Genomic DNA, 18,024 nt, shown 5'->3' with positions numbered 1-18,024 from the left:
AAGCTTAGGAGAGTCAATAAAAAATTACATGTAGTGACATGAATGACTTAATAGCTAACTAAAACTGGATATTAACACTCCCTCATTCCTCCAACATGCTACATGACAAAGACGTGACTTTGAGCAGCTTCTCACCTGGATATCTCTGTAGGAAAGTAACAGATTTATGACAATATCTGCTGTCAGGACTTCAATATTATCCACTCGCTGTCGAATTCTTGCCAATTCATCTGCCAATTCTTTACCAGTGTATAAGTTACGAGCTTTCCTGATATCGTTGAGTATAGATTCCCGGAAATACTGGCTGGTGGGAAAACACACATTTTTTAGAGTTAATATTAGAAAGGATTTCAATGAAAAGCAATGATCTTATAAGGAAACGAAAGACATCTGCAGCATTCGTACCTTTCAGTTCGTTAAGATGCACAGAATGAACACCTTATCTATCTGGTGTTATTTAAAAATTGGGGCACCCTGTTCTTTTACACTCTGCCTTGTTTCAGTAAGAATTAACTTGCTTCAGTAAGAATTAAAGGTAAAGACACTCCATGATAATGAATTTTCCAAGACACTGCAATGTACCACTTATAATGCTAAAACTTTATTTTTCATTTTACTGGTTTGAGTAGAAATTGTTTTAAATAAATTAGGTGTGCCTGTGATTTGAACATAATATAACACTTTCCTTCCGATCCAGCATCACCATTTATCAACCTAAATGACTGCTCTTAACTAAAATATAATAGTGCTTTCAGCGATTTTTAGAGAGTTCTTGTCCTTACACTAAAAGTCTCTGGACATTTATTCAGATAATATTTCTGTACTTTGAATATATTTTTAGCTCTAACATTACTACAACACAGTTAACAGTCTTTTTTTTTTTTTTTTCTGATTTCAAGTTGTTCTCCTCTGAATAAAGTGGACGAAATGCAAGAAGTGGACGAGGCAGCATCTATTTTATCCACGTAGAGGGTATTATATATTTTTCCCTGGTTCTTGGCTGAGTACTGCATGTAAGAAACATCTGATAAGTTGCACAAATAAATGAAGTAGATGAACACTTCTTTATCACCACCAAATAGCATTACTAAACTTTACCTGGAACTTGCTTGTGCCACCTTCAAAAGTTGAATGAAACGATCCACAAGAGGTAAGCAGATGGGTCCAAGGAGCAGCTCAAAGTTCGGCTGCATGAGCTCTGACAAGCCCTTCATGAAGCTGCTATCACAGCAGTAGACCTTGTTATGTGGAGTTATCATGTAAGGAATAAACGTGTAGTTCCCAGTGCACATCTGTGGGAAGAGGAGGTGCCAGGAGGTGGTGAGCTGGCCTGCAGACTCCACACTGACGTAACCCTAAATCCTACTTTTAAATAATAATCCTGAATGTGAAGGTAAATTTAAAAAAACCTCATTTCCCATTTGATGACCTATGAAAACGGAAATCTCTTCCAATTTCTTTAATTCCTTACTTCAAATAATTAGGACTTACAGATGATTAAAAAAAAGTATGGCACAGTTTCTATCAATTGATTAAATATTTATTCACCATTTCTCATGGCTAAGGCAAAATGATATATGCTGTAGGTAAAACAGGGTAGCTTAAAACACAGCCTTTGGCCTTCAGGGAACTTAAACTTTAGTCAGAGAGACACAGCATAAATACATGGAAATGATAAGAGCTAACAGTTCAGGGCTGCCCACGTGACAGCAATGTGTGAGTGATGCCAGAATAAGCTGCTCCCCTCCAGGCTGCTCTATCGCAGTCGTGGCTCCATTAGTGTCCCAGTTACTAAATCTAGAGACCCTGAAGTTATCCTTGATGCTTCCATTTCCTTCCATAGCCTATCAAAGTCCTGTCTATTCCACCTCGTACTGGTCCATTTCCCTCCATCTTCTCTGCCAACACTGCAGACCATGCCACCAACATACCTGGCCCGAGCCATTGTAATTGGCTTTTAGGTGGGCTCTCTGCTTCTCTTCTTGCCCGTGAATCTATTTTCTACCCAGCTGTCAAAGTGATCTTTCAACAACCTATATCAGATGACTTCCCTCAGGTGCTTCAAGCCCCCTCGCTTGCTCCTGGCATGAAGATAAAACAGGTCACTGTAGCCTACAAGGGCTTGACTATCCAAACGCTGCCTCTCTCTCCAGCCTCAGCCTGTGCCACTCTCCGCTCACTCAGCACCGCCTTCTGTCCGCTCCTGATGATGCCAAGTGAGGGTGCAAACAAAAGTGGAGGTGGGAAGTATAAAGGAGAAATTGAACTGGACACCCCTGAGTAAGCGAGTCTTGACCAGAGCTTAGGGCTCAGGGAAGGAGAAGTGAATACATAAGGGTTTCAAACTCCATATGCTGGGCAGTGGGAATCATGGAAGGATTCAGAGCAGGAAAGAAAACATAAACAAAGTTGTGCATTTTGACAGTCTGGCCAGAAAACGGAAAGAACTGAAAGAGAAAGAAACGAGATTTAAGGAAATTAGGTGGGAAGCTACAAAGCATGACCAGATTGGCAGCAGCAACAGTGGACGTGTGCACTTGACATCAAGAAGAACAAATCATTGAGACCAGCCAGCTGATTACAGATATTGAGAGAGAGGAAGAGGAAGGCATCAAAGGTGACTCCAGAGTTGTAAATGGGGCTCCTTAAAGAAGAGTGGGATCCTTAACAAAAAGCAAGAATTCAGAAGGCGGAACCAGACTTAATTATTTATGAACAGATTACACTCAGGGGCATTAGATATGTATCAGGTAACGAATCATACACAGAGTCTGACTTCCAGTTAAAATATGAGAAGAACTTCAAGTGGGTGAGATTTGATTTGGGGTGGGTAGGGTGACATGCACACTTTTGAAAAGTTGGGATTTAAGGGGAACAGGACATCTAAAGGGATAATGTCCAAAACAGAGTTGGACATGTGTGATTGGAATGTAAAAGAGTTTCAAGCCAAAATACAGATCTGGTAATTCTTTGGCATGGCTGAATCTGAGGAAATGGGAGAGACCTCTAAGAGAAAAATCCAGAGAGAAAGCAAAAAGCAAGGGGCTGAAAACTAGAATGAGATGGGTGGAAAACTCTATTTATCACTGTTCTAGGGAGTCCAGGAGCCCAAATTATTTGTTCCATGTCAGAATTACAGAGAACGATGCATCACTTCTCTTATCCTTCGAACTAAACAAATGAGAGCAAACATTTATTCACCTTGGCATGTGCCTGGGAATGAATGGCCATACATTCACAACAGCCCACTGAGGGAGGGGATCTTGTCTCCATTTTACAGGCGAGGCTTCAGGTAAGGCTTGGCAAGGTCACACAGCTGGGCTGTGATGTGTCTGGGACTCCAGGCCAGGACTTCCTTCTCCAGAGGGCCTGCCATTATGGCTTGGGGGCTGGGCACCCTCCCGCCTGGCCTTGACCTGCTGGCACACCAACCCCTTTGCCTCAGGCCACCTTGCACGGACCCCTGCATGAGCCAAGCTACTGCCTCGTAGCAAACAGATGAGAAGTGTCAAATGCCCTTACGGCTAGGTTTAATTATTTATGAACATGTTATTCTTTGAGGCACTTGTATTTCAGGTAATGAAGCAGAAACTGGACATGACTTCCATTTAAAGTGCGAGAAGAACCTCCAAAGGTTGAGATTTGATTTTTAAATCAAGCACATTAAATTGTTCCTTTTGCAAGTTCTCCTTCATGGACCAATAACTGGAAGACTAGTGGGGAAGAGGAAAAATAAACATATCCTGCTACTAAAATGTTACCAAGATCCCACAGCAGGTCCACCATTTTAATCCTTTTACCCAAGCCACTGTCTAAACAGAAAAGAAAGGCAAGTATATCAAGAGATTGCTTTTTAAAGTTTCTGGAGCTTAAGCTATGAGGGAGCTACATAAAAGAGCAACAGAATCAAATACTCTTGTTTTAGATAAGCACTTGGACTCAAAATTACAAAAGAAAGGCTCTGAATCTTCTAAGTCACAAAATAAGGACAAACAGATGAGAAGCCAATAAACCAGAAAAGCACTATCAGAGATTCTTCTGCTGCTGGATAAAGTTCTGTATCCTCAGAAGCCTTAATACCATATGTATCTGTGCGTAAGACATGAACCAGCACACGTTATTACTGAAAGACTGGATATTGGGGAATAATGCATCTGTGTAAAACTAATTCTGGGAGAGGATGACTATCAGATGTCTGGGTGTGTGTTGAGCAGTAGGTGGGTAAGGAGAGAAAATGAGAGTCATGCAAACAGCAGAGGAAATCAGATTCCTGAAACTGTCTTCAAACCCCATGGGATGAGGTTTCAGAATGCTTGTTGAAGGTATTCAGCACGCTAAGGCTTTCCCAAGTTCCTGGCCTCACTGCTGCTCTTTTTTGGCGTCTCTTCCCTATGTTCCTAAGGCAATATTTTTTTTCTAATATTTTTTTTCAATGTCCCATTGTTTATGGCCAAAAAAGGGGGAGAGCAATAAACAGCAGGAGGCACATGGATGCTTATGCTTCTAGGCCTGAGCTGAGAGCCAGCCCGGCGAGCATGCAGTGGGGAGGACGTGTGCGTGGGGGGAGCGGGCTGTGGACTTCGGATTGTTTTTTAATTAATTAATTTTAACATCTTTATTGGAGTATAATTGCTTTACAATGTTGTGTTAGTTTCTGCTGTATAACAGAGTGAATCAGCTATATGTATACATATATCCCCATATCTCCTCCCTCTTGCATCTCCCTCCCACCCTTCATGTTTTTTAAAAAGATAACAGCTGCTGAGAAAAGCACTTTTTCAAAATGATGAACACTAATAATAAGGGAACATTTATTTCCCAAGCTGGCTCACATATAACTTAGAAATATCATTACTGCGATTTTTATTTACAGATTGTTACCAAACCCCGAGTTTGAAATAACTAATAATCCAAAGCAAATAAAAACAAGGACTGTGTGATGAAGAAAAGACATTTCAGTTGCAACAACTGTCTTTTATTAATAAGATACTAATTCTAAAATATTTAAACCTATTTCTCGAAAAAGAAAGACCACAGCACATTTCTTTACATTTCAAAATACTAAGGCATGGGGCTTCCCTGGTGGCGCAGTGGTTGAGAATCTGCCTGCCAATGCAGGGGTCACAGGTTCGAGCCCTGGTCTGGGAAGATCCCACATGCCGCGGAGCAACTAGGCCCGTGAGCCACAACTACTGAGCCTGCGCGTCTGGAGCCTGTGCCCCGCAACAAGAGAGGCCGCGACAGGGAGAGGCCCGCGCACCGCGATGAAGAGTGGCCCCCACTTGCCACAACTAGAGAAAGCCCTCGCACAGAAATGAAGACCCAACACAGCCATAAATAAATAAATAAATAAATTAAAAAAAAAAAAAAAAAAAAGAGTAACTGTAGTGCCATGTACACACACACACACAAAAAAAAAAAAAAAATACTAAGGCATGATCACAAAATAACAAGGCTGATCTCTCCGGCCCATGCTTGTTTTCATGGCTATAAAAACACGCAGCTCAAAATCTAGATGTATTCTCTCCGATTATCTTCACTGCTTTTGTTTTAAAAAATAATAATGCCAATTCTGTTTTTCAATTTTTAAAGGTTACATAAAGGTGAACATAAGTATGTATGGAAAATGAATTAAGCTTCTGGGAAGATATGCTCTCAGCAGTCAAACATATTGAAATATATGCTCAAAATACTCAACTTTGAGAAGGACACCCAGCACCAGAAACACAGCAGCTTCTTCAAGTCAATGGGTGACTTGTTCATAACGTGCAGTATAGGGTCAACTTATAAACCTGCTTCCCCACACATCCAACCCATCACTGGGCATGATTAGCTCTTTCCTGCCATTCAGGTAAATGCCACCTCCTCTGAAAGACCTTCCATTCCTGCTTGAGGGAAGGGGCGCCCACTCTTTGGCACACTACCTTATGTTAATTCTAATTTGTTTGTTTGCTTATTTGCTTGACCTTCTCCCCCAGCGAGACTCTGGCACTTCTCAGTTGTTGTCTCCTGGGACAGTTATGAATGGGTTGTCTTTAATTTCAGCCTTCATAGTGAGTCTCTTGTGGGACCAAGCCCAAAACCTGGCACACAGTTCATGTTCCATCAACATTTGCTTCACAAAATCTGTTACACTGAATTGATGCATGAAGCAGTAATTGTTCATTTCCTGTTGAGATGTGAAGAATGAGTTTATCACGGCAACATTATTTATGCTGCAATGAGTCTCTGATCTGAACTCTTAAATTTCTTAAATCTTTATTTCTTAAATTTCCAATCTAAGGGAAATTTACCCATTGTAAATTTAATCTTATCCTCATCATTGTAAATTTAATCTTATCCTCTAATCCTCATCTTAAATGGAGCCATGTGCAGATCTTTATGTAGTATGTTATTTCCACTCTAAGTTTCAGAGATACATTCTTTAAGGTTTTAAATACTGGCTTACCTTCCAAAATGAAAAACCATTGGCATAACAAGGCTGATTTCAGAATATATTATAATTATCTTTCATGCATTTAAAATTTTTTAAATTTATTTTTATCACTTTTTAACTTTTGTTTAATTCTGTGTGGAGGGTAAGAACTTTGCAGTGTGGTTTCAAAGGTCTTAAAGTATGGTCTACAAGACTTAGGAACTTGGACTTCCCTGGTGGTGCAGTGGTTAAGAATCTGCCTGCCAATGCAGGGTACACGGGTTTGAGCCCTGGTCCGGGCAGATCCCACATGCCGCGGAGCAACTAAGCCCGTGCGCCATAACTACCAAGCCTGTGCTCTAGAGCCTGCAAGCCACAACTACTGAGCCCGTGTGCCACAACTACTGAAGCCTGCGCACCTAGAGCCCATGCTCCGCAACAGGAGAAGCCATCGCAATGAGAAGCCCGCGCACCACAATGAAGAGTAGCCCCCGCTCGTCATAGCTAGAGAAAGCCCGTGGGAAGCAATGAAGACCCAACACAGCCAAAAATAAATAAAAAATAAATAAATTTAATAAAAAAAAAGAATAGAATGTGTGTGATATTATAAAAGAGAAAAAAGGACTTAGGAACTTAAGTCAGTACCAATATAAAGATGATAGAAGTATGTATATATCAGTATATCGATACAAATCTCCATATGTGTGTGTACGTGTGTGTATATGTATATTTATAATTTGTAATATATAGTGTATAGATACAGTGTATATATAGACATAGATATCTATATATGTGTATATACAGATAGACATACATATGTGTATCAGTGTATGTATATATGCTGCTTTAGTAACATTCATAATTACACAAAATTGAATATAGTATGGAAATTTTTTTCTAAAACATAATTATATATGGAAGAAAACAGGTATCAGTGTCATCTCCCATTAGTATAAAGTTTCACTATAAAGGAATATTTATGTAAAATAACCCATATTTATATTGATATGTTAGAAATTCTAAAGAGGAAAAAAAGAAATAGAAATTAATAATTGTAGAAATGGAAAATATACCAGAGATCAGTTGACGGAAAAGAAAAGATAAAAAAGTTTCTGGAAGGGTTAAGTAAAATACTCACAGTATTCTTCTGGCAAATGATTTCCTGAAAAATGAGAAAAGAGAAAAGTAAAGCAGAAGTTAAAACAAAATTAATTCAACTAATTAATTAAAATATTCTACGTAGAAAAATTTGTATTAACGACTTTATTATTTATTAATTTAGCAATTGGAAATTTAAAATGTGAACAGAAGGTGTAGAGTAAGCTTCTGCATCTAAGTTTACAGTCTGATGGAGGAGACAAGAATGCACAAAGGTACCGTCTACGGTTGAAGGAAAAAAGCATAAACACGTAGAATCCAAAACCCGAATAACCAAAAAATCATTTCCGCAGAGTATGTATGTGCAGAATTATCTTATAGCTACAATCTTTTTGGGAAGAGATTTAAACGAGTTTGCTTTCCCAAAGCACAATCTCACTTATGCCCTGGGAAGAAACCTAGCAGCATGCTTGGAATAAAGCTGGAAATAAAGGGTATTGGCTACTTGTCAGAGTGGGCAAATCTACATGTAGACAATAAGAACATCTGACAATAACTAGTCATAAATATTGTTACGTATTGTTCCATAAGAAGTGAAATGTGATAAATACACTGCAGGCAGTGTCCCTATCTTCTAGGCTGTGAGAAATAAGTGAGATCATGCAAATAACGTGGCTATACCGTGTCTGGTGTATGGAAAGTTCTCAATAAAGCTAGCTAACATATTATTATTCCTAGACTTTAAAATGACTAGAGACATGGAAGGGACAATCTAGAAGAGCCTGTGGCATAAGGGCTTCACTGAGGTTGGGGAAACATGATTTAGGAAAGAGAGATGGGACAGTGTTTTGGAAAAGATGGCATGTATGTTGCCATGGAAACAGGAAATGTAAGGCATTCGTGGAGCCTAAAGGGTGGTCCATCTGGCTAAGGAGAGGAGCCAGCTCAGGTGAGGTAAGAGAGGAGCAGAGGAGGAACGCAAGGCCCAGGGGACCAGCTGTCATTCATCCCAGGATCAATATGGGGCAAAAGGGAACCTAGGAGGGCTTTGGCTTGGAGCAGCATGTAAGATTTTTGAACGTTTATGGGTAACAGATGAGGAAACAAAAATCTATAGAGGAAGGAACTGTGCAGGGTAATTGTGAGAGTCATAAAGATGTATATAAAATACTAAAAGAGACCCATCAATACCTCACAATCTTGCTGATGAAAAAAGAACATATACACATTTATAAAGAAACATTATAAGCCTGGACGCACAGGCATGTATGCACACACATGCTACACCGAAAGAGCTATACTACAGCAAGGGCTGGGGTTTCTAAGAGAAGGATGTTCCTAGAGTTTGAGGAAGGCTGAAAAGATCATCAGAGAAGGTGGAACTCAAGAGGAGCCAAGAACAGGCCACACCTTCCAAAGGCAAAGCAGGGAGGTGGAGATCCAGGCTAGAGGACTAGGAACCACAAAGGCCCATTTAAGGAACAATAAATATCATTACTGGGGGCTAAAGAAAACAGATCATTTCGAGAAGTACAGAAGAGAGAAATAAAGGGGTACTTGAAAAAGGTCTTGAATTCAATCATTGGGCTAAAACAGAAAGTTCATTTTGGCACACATTGATAATATTAGACAGTTATCTGGGGCCTTACTGAAGAAGGCCTTGAATGTCAAAATAAAGTACTTCGTTGTGTGGGCATTTGGGCATATGACAGTAAAAGTGGTTTTTTTTAGGTGAATGATATACATAAAGAAGTATCAGCACACACAAGGACATTGTTTGTAAAAGCAAAGGTTTGGAACAATACGAATGTTCTATCAACTAGAAACTGGCTAAATAAACTATGGTCCCTCCATACGATGGAATACAATGCAGCTGAACAAAGGATGAGGAAGTTCTCTACAGAGTGATATGGAAAGGTCTCCAAGATATACTGCTAAGTGAACAAAAGCAAAGGACAGAATGGTTGTTACCCTATGCTCCTATTTATGTATATAAAAGGTAGAAAAAGAAAATTCTAATTTGTGTATTTCTAAAATCTCTCTGGAAGGATATAAAGAAACTATTAACAGTGGTTGCCAATGGAGAGGGGAGCTGGCTGGCTGGGGGACAAGGATGGGAGCATGACTTTTCACTAACATATCCTTTTGCACTTATAAATTTTTGTATCATGTGAATGCATTACCCAAGAAAGACAAATAATTAAAAGGTAAACATTGTTAAAGTTTTAAAAATATGAATTAGATAGTGGTATTTAGTATTGGATGGGAAAAAGCATTTAGGTAGCTACTGCCAAAGCCCAGGGATGCCAAAATAAGGACTTGGACAATGGTGGTGCCATGGGGGATGGAAATTAAGAGACAAATGAGTGATGTTGTTGAGGAAGGTTGAAAGTGGCTTTTCCCACAGTGTTTCACAGATAGTTAATGCATCTCTCCACCCATCCATACACACACACACACACACACACACACACACACACACAGTTCACAAAAAACACAAATAGGAAAATGTTGGATTATCACAAAGCCAGGGACATAGCAGGCGGGATTTTCCAAACTTAATTTATGGAGCATCTCTCCAGAGTAGCAAACCACACCCTTTCCTGAGATAGGCATGCCCTTCTCTCATCCCTCTAAGTAAAAAAACAACAAACAAACAAAAACAAACAAAAAAAACACACCCTTATCTTCATCCTGTACCACACAGCATGCTCTGCGTATAGCATAAGAAACCTGTTCTCTGTGAAGCAGGCCTTGACTGCCTTCAATGACACCTAACCTCCTAACAGAAACAGGTGATGTCCTTATTTTTGCCCTCATGACCCCTCATACGGACCTCTATGAAGCACTGCATGTACAACATTGCAAATATTGCTTCGTACAATTCTCCTATCCTACATCATGAGTTCCTTGGATGTAAGAGCCATGTTTAGTTCATATTTATATCCCCACTGATTGCCTAGCAGATTGCAGGGCATATAGTTGGTGCTCAATAAAAGGACGAATACATTAATTAGTTAATGAATGTATAAAATATTGGACTATGAATTAGGATAGATATGTGTTAAGTCTTGGCTCTGCTCCTGAGTGGCCACGTGCCATTTCACCTCTCTCTAATATAACACACGAAGAATTGGATTGAGTGATCGCTGGTCCCTTCCAACTCTGTATTCTATCATTTACTTTTGGCTAAAGGCCTATCAGAGTCAGCACTGTCCTTGTGCCAGTGGAAGGAGAGATGTCCTCATGCCCAGCACAGGAGCTACTCTACCATGATTTCTGTTTGGTGCATCTGGCACAGAAATGGAGGTGGTGATGAAGGGAGCTGTGGTGAGGGCTGAGTGCGCTGAAGCCTCCCCTCTGCTTGGCACCATAGGAAATAACCACAGCTGCTACTGGCCTACAGCCAACACGTTATGTCTTCCTGAAGAATTGCTCACTGAATGCCTCTTACATGTCTTCTTTGCTTTCATTTCAGGTAATGCACGCATTATAACAAATTCTAAAACTATATTAAATCACCCCTATAGCAATCTACTGAATTCTTATGAACGCTTGCTCGTATTTTATAGAAGCCAAATGGATACAAATGGCTCTCTTGAAGGAGAGTTTACTTACAGCTTATGATGCAACCTTAAAGGAGGCATCAACTTCAAAGAAAGAAAGGTACTATTTGTGCATTTTAACTCAGGACAAATAAATAGTAAACAAGACCTCAAAAGGTATCTAACTACCGAGGTAGAATAGTGAATGTTTAATTTGTGCTAAATCCATTGAAGGAAAAAAAAGGACGAAGGGAATAAATTTAAGAGGCAACTGCAATATCTCACATCACTTCATGGAAACTTTTCACCTAAAGTGCCTAGAAATGAAAAAAATAAAAGTCAACATAAATTCCAGTTCCTTACCAGTGAAATGTTTCTGAAGATGCATTACCCCACTACAACTTTGTTCTTGCCTAAAGTCTTTAGGGGCTTTTGATCAGTGCACTCACTGGCTGTAAGAGAAACATCCTCAAATGTTTTTTCAATACTCCAGGACCCTTTGATAACCAACCCTGGAAGCAAGACAAATGAGACAATCTAGCCTAGGTCTCATTCCAAGGGAAGACAAAGACAACTTTTGAGAGCTATTTGGGACAATGTAACATTGACGAGGTCATCGTAAGGATAAATAAATGGAGAGTCCCCAAAATTGGAAAGTTTCTGTGACTAACATTTAGGTAATTACAGCCAGAAGTAGGAAGTGGGAACAGCGGGTGTGAGGTTGCCAAGTCAAATGGACTCAGGGTGGAAGAAACAGAGTTAGCAACCAGGATCTGTTCCCTGAAGGAAAAGAAAGGAGCGGGCTGGGAGTTCTTGGCCAGGAAAAAAGACCATGGCTCCCTGCTGGTGACCTTCTAGGTCTCTTCTGATATATCCTTATGTTCCAGCGGAACATGGCGAGTTTTCTACTAAAGTTAGGAAAAAAGGAATCTTTTTTGTACTCCCCACCTCCATCCTCTTACCTGATTTCAATGCTTCAAAGCTAAACAAAGAAATATCAGATGGGCTGCTGTGAACACCACGGGCCTCACTGAGAAGGTGGGACTCATCTTTACCCTTCCACATAATGAGCGGGCTTAGGAAGAACACTCCAACACAGGTGTCACAGAACTGGCCCATCTTTAAAGTTAGGGAACTAAGTAGACTTGTGCTTACATGTTACGCTTACATAAAAGCTCGAGTTAAAAAAAAAAAAAAATCTAACAACAACCTGGAAAATCATATTTTTAACGGACATATGAAATCTGTGGACAGACTTAGAGGGAAATGTACCTGATGACAAGTCCAAGAATATGGGGCTTGTCCTGCTCTGACACTTATTAACTGTGTGTGCCTCTAAGTCATTGCATCTCTGTGGATTTAGTTCTCATCTGTAAAGAAAGCAGCTTCTATCTGTTCAATCTGCACATAACTTGTCTATCTCATTGGGTCATTTTGAAAGACCAAATGAAATAAGTTTATGAGAGACCTTTAAGTGTTTTAAAGCCATATGCAATATGAGGCATTAATACTATCAAAGCAGACAACCCCAACTCAATTCCCACCGTTATCAGATACAGAGGCATCTTGTACCTGTGTTGTTCATGATCATGGGGAAGAACACATCATGATCACAGGTAAGACATATGAGCAACTATCAATAAAAACAACCTGTACCAAAAATCAGGTTAAATTATACCCAGGCTGGAAAGTAATCCTAAAAAATTCTAGACTTTCTTCTCCTCCTCTATTACTTCTGTTTCATGTTAAAAAAAATTTATCTTGGTGGGAGAACTCTACTGTAAGTAGATACATATCTTTAAACGGCTGAGATGCTGAAGAGTGACATTTTATACATACAGCATTTGAAAGAGCTTCTTAACACAAACTTCTTATAATGTGTTGTTATTATTATAATCAACTTCCTCTTTTTTGTCATCAGCTGTTTCTTTCAGCAATGCCTAATTGGGCCATATTATTCAAGTACAAGTATTTCTCAAAAAACAAACTGTATTGTTGCAAAGTTACAATATAATGAATTTCGGCACAGTAAATTACATTTTACACATAGATTTCAGTAAAAATTTCAAGGATGCATTCTAAAAGGACTCAAATAGGATGATGGGTTGCAGTGCCACAAAGATCAACTTCCACAGAAAGAATCAATTATTTATAATGAACAAAAGGGAACAGAATCCAGCAAGCCTTGCCCCATTTGGGTGGGAGTTAGGAGACTTTCGGACTCACACCTTCTGTGTGCAGAGGTATTCCTTCTTACTTTTTAAGGTATTCGAGCTCATGGGCCTGTGATGAAAGTCTCTACAAATGAAGAGAATACCTGGTGCCAACCCAGAGATAGGACGTCATCTTCCATTCACTATGTAGCATAGATCCCCTTCTCCCTTTGACAAAATGGAAATAAGATGCTAGAAACAATGGGATGGGGGAGGGTAAAGGAGGAATTAGGAAGGAAAGCAAGGGCATACTTTATCCAGTATATAGATAATTCCTTTGAAGATGTCATATTGCTAATGGACATCAAAGAAAACTGGATTTTCCAGTCTCAAGCCCTTTCCCCAGCCTCAGGGATTCAACAACTGGAAATCAACTCCTGCTAAAGAAATCATTCATCTAGTCTGTCAATTCAAGATCTTGAGAGAAAATCTTGATATAGCAGTGCTTACAGGTATTTCTTAGCTGTTCCTCCCCAAAACTGTCTCTTTTTCTTCCCCCAATTTGACATGGAATTATTATAGCTCAGGTGAAAGTTAGATCATTTCTGGAATAAGTAAAATAAAAGAACAAGACTATTTTTTTTCTCTCAACAGAAAAAAAAAAATCTTTCCATGAAATATTAAAAAGTGTATGTGATGGCTGAGTTGAACAGGGGAGACACAGAATGCCATGGTTTACAAATCAGCGGTTAGTTATCAAGTAGGCAAGACACTTATGAAAATGTCCAGCAGCAGCACTGTTATATGGGGCAGGGCCAACGTTCACAAATCGTTAGACTACTTTATAGGATCATATTCTCAAATGACTTTTTTCCCTAATACTTACTGTGTACTTTGTGCCACTGACTAAGTTAAGTGCTATTTTAGAGTGCTTTTTGAAAAGAATGCAGTAAAAATTCATTATTAAACTAAAGAATCATAAACCTTTGGGAAAATAACAAATTTTAATTTCATACACAATTCAATCTAAAGCTAAACTCATCTTAGTTATTTATCTTGGTAAGGGAGATAAAACTTTAAGAAAAGGAAGCAGTGGTGTAAGAGGAAAAAAAAGTTTTATGGGTTTAAGAACACTCTAGAATCTGAGCAAATTTGCCAAATACATGTAAAAATTTAACTTAAGTTCAAGGTATTTATAACAAAAATTACCTTGAGCTCCTCACCAATTTACTAGAAACTGGTATAATCATCAAAATTTACAACATGGACATCACTGCCTGCTCTTTGCAAAACTATAACCATTTGCTCAGGTGGAAATGAATGATTACCAGAAAAACTGACAATGTCCAATTTCTCATATATAAGCACTAAAGGAGATTGGGTGTCTCTGTATCTACAGATATACATCATGGGTCTAGGTACCATGGAACTGTTTGAATGAGCAACTATGGTAGTTCTCAAGGTTCATCCATGTTGTAGCATGTGTCAGAATTTCCTTCCTTTTTAAGACTGAATAATGTTCCATTGTATGTGTATACCACATTTTGTTTTATCCATTCATCCACTGATGGACATTTAAGTTGCTTCCATCTTTTGGCTATTGTAAGTAATGCTGTTATGAACATGGGTGTACAAATATCTCGTGCAGGTACTATATTCAGTGAGATCGTGAAGGATTAAGCATGTAGATAGACTGCTGTAGAGAACAGTTTATGAAAGCAAATCCCATCTGGAAAGTGACTTTTTAAGCAATGGTTATAGGGACTTCCCTGGTGGTGCAGTGGATAAGAATCTGCCTGCCAATGCAGGGGACACCAGCTCGATCCCTGGTCCGGGAAGATCCCACATGCCGCAGAGCAACTAAGCCCGTGTGCCACAACTACTGAAGCCCGCACGCCTAGAGCCCATGCTCTGCAATAAGAGAAGCCACCACAACAAGAAGTCCGCGCACTGCAACGAAGAGTAGCCCCTGCTCACTGCTGCAACTAGAGAAAGCCCACATGCAGCAACAAAGACCCAACGCACCCAAAATAAATAAATACATAAAGGATCCCTGGACCAATTTTTTAAAAAAAAAGCAATGGTTACAGAGAAAAATACAACTAAATTTCTTGAATAAGGAATAATCTCACATAATCATTAAGCTTCAACACAAGCTGTGTCACCACTAACTGATGTATATATCAATCTCTAGACAAACATTTATTCTGCAATGGATAAAATGGGAATAAAGCCTATCCTAGTGCAGAAAGAAAGATCCAAATGCATGTGAGGCTTTCTAACCACAGCTAGAACATTAGAAAAAAGAAACTAAAAAAATATTTTGAGATTCAAATGCCCAAAATATATGTAAATTATCCTGATGGCTATAGGAAATAACAGAGTATAACAACTTTTTCATTAAAAAAGGTTAATTATGAAATATTTCAAGTATATAAAAATATAAAACTTAATCATACACTCCTTTAGCACAGCAAAGAAAACCACCAACAAAACAAAAAGTTAACCTACTAAATGGGAGAAGATAACTGCAAACGATATACCTAATAAGCGATTAATATCCAAAATACATAAAGAACTCATACAACTCAATATTAAAAAACCTGATTAAAAAATGGGCAGAAGATCTGAATAGACATTTTTGAAAAGAAGACATACAGATAGTCAACAAGCACATGAAAAGATGCTCAACATCACTAATCATCAGGTAAATGCAAATCAGAACTACAATGAGATATCACCTCAGACCTGTCAGAATGGCTATCATCAAAAGACAACAAAGTGTTGGCAAGGATGTGGAGAAAAAGCAACCCTCATTCACCGTTGGCAGGAATGTAAATTGGTGTAGCTTCTGTGGAAACAGTATAGAGGTTCCTCGAAAGAACTACCATATGATCCAGCAATTCCACTTCTAGGTGTTTATCTGAAGAAAATGAAAACTAATTTGAAGAGATATATGCACCCCCATGTTCACTGCAGCATTATTTCCAATAGCCAAGATATAGAAACAAGATATAGAATCTAAATGTCTATCAATAGATGAACAGATAAAGAAGATGTGATACATATATATGTTTATATATGTACAATGGAATACTACTCAGCCCTAAAAAGAATGAAATCGTGCCATTTGCAACAACATGGATGGAGCTAAAGAATATTTATGCTGAGTGCAATAAGTCATACAGAGAAAGACAAGTACCATATGATTTCATTTATGTGCAGAATTAAAAAATAAAACAGGCAAACAAACAAGACAAAACAGAAACAGACTGATAGATACAGACAACAAACTGATGGTTGCCAGAGGGGACGGGCGTGTGAAGATGGGGAAAATAGGTAAACAGGATTAAGCGGTACAAACTTCCAGTTATAAAATAAATAAGTCATGCGGATGTAGTATACAGCATAGGGAATACAGTCAATAACACTGTAATGTACTTTGTATAGTGACAGATGGTAGCTAGACTTATGGTGATCATTACTATGTTGTACACCTGAAATTAATACAATATTGTAAGTTAATTATACTTCAATTTAAAAAATTTAAAATAAACAAAACTTATTCACACACCCATGCATATACCACCTAGTCTTAGAAATATAATATTACACATATAGTTGAAGACTCCTGTCATCCCCTCTCAATTCTTTTCCACTCCTGTCCTTCAAAGAGGTAACTATTCTTAATTTATTTATAATTCCCATACATACTTCTATCCTTTTATAATATAAATGATAAAAAAATTGTCTTGCACGTCATTACATTTTGTATAGATGGCACCATACTGTACACAAGCTTCTATAATTTTTTTTCCCTCAACACTGTTTATGAGATATATTGATAGTGGTACAGAAAGCTCTAGTTAATTCATTTTAAGTGCTCTATAAGATTCCATTAAATGACTATACCAGAAAGTATTTATTCATTCTTCTGTTGATAGATATTTACCAATTCCTCTGGGGGAGAGGTTATTACAAACAATGTTAACGTAAACGTTCTTGATTATATCTCCTTATGCATGCCAAAGATTTTTTTTTTACAGTATACATCTAGAGACAGAACTGCTGACTCTTGGTGATACGCTCATTTGATACTATAAGCTATTGCCAAATTGATCTTCAAAAGGTAGTGCCAACATACTCTCCCACCAGCAATTCATATGTTTCCCACTCTCCACAGCCTTGCCATTGGTATAATAAGGGCTTTTAATTGTTGGCTTTTAAGTGGTATTTCCTTGTTTTGTTTTGCATTGTTTTTATACGAAACATTATTTAATGTGAGTGGAGAGTAGCCTAGAAAAAAGAGAGGGAGCTAAACAAGGGAAAAGGGGGAAGAATCACAAGAATTAGAGCTGAGAGCTGTCGTTGTAAAGGAATTTCTGATGATAGAAGAAATGGTTCATTAAAACAACTTCCTCACTCTACACAACAGCCATTCATTTCTCCCAAGCCCTTTCTGATGACAGACGCATTCTATGTATCGGCCCAACAACTTACTGGCCAATGGTGTCCAGACCTACTGTCTCGTTTACCAAGAGACCCCAAGGGAAGATCTGATAATTTCTCTGATGCACGAAATAAATCAGAAAACAATTGTTCCCAGCAATTTCTTATTTTCAAGCAAATGTAAATCTCAGCATTAAGAGTCTCATTAATAGGCACATAAGAAGTTTTCATGATACTTATCTAGAGAAAATTGTGAACATTGTTATTACAATGCTAAGAAAAAAAAGAATATCTATCAATTTCCCTTTCTCAAAGTGCAACGATGATCTTTTTTTTTGAAGAAAATTAAATATTTCTTGCTACA

At 38.5% G+C, this 18,024-nt stretch overlaps 1 protein-coding gene and 1 long non-coding RNA gene across 10 annotated transcripts in view; one reads left to right on the top strand and one right to left on the bottom strand.

Moving 5' to 3' along the window:
* LOC309635021 overlaps window positions 1–18,024 on the top strand; it is a 517,380-nt gene that overhangs the window by 303,576 nt on the left and 195,780 nt on the right. The window lies entirely within an intron of this gene.
* The window catches only part of MAP3K5 (mitogen-activated protein kinase kinase kinase 5), a 223,648-nt gene that overhangs the window by 135,781 nt on the left and 69,843 nt on the right, over window positions 1–18,024 (bottom strand). For all 9 annotated transcript variants that reach the window (XR_014248547.1, XR_014248548.1, XR_014248549.1 and 6 more), the window contains 3 exons: window positions 7,554–7,577; window positions 1,099–1,292; window positions 136–304 (listed from right to left, as the gene is read on the bottom strand). Coding sequence is in view for 5 of the 9 variants with exons in the window: in XM_082405615.1 (XP_082261741.1) it covers window positions 136–304; window positions 1,099–1,292; window positions 7,554–7,577 (387 nt within the window). In the remaining 4 variants the exon portion in view is untranslated. The remainder of the gene's footprint in view (window positions 1–135; window positions 305–1,098; window positions 1,293–7,553; window positions 7,578–18,024) is intronic.

This window comes from Balaenoptera borealis (assembly GCF_965194805.1).
Source record: "Balaenoptera borealis genome assembly, chromosome: 9".
Classification (NCBI taxonomy): Eukaryota; Metazoa; Chordata; class Mammalia; order Artiodactyla; family Balaenopteridae; genus Balaenoptera; species Balaenoptera borealis.
The sequence above is the reverse complement of the archived record's forward strand: the minus strand, read 5'-3'. Positions and strand labels throughout refer to the sequence as shown.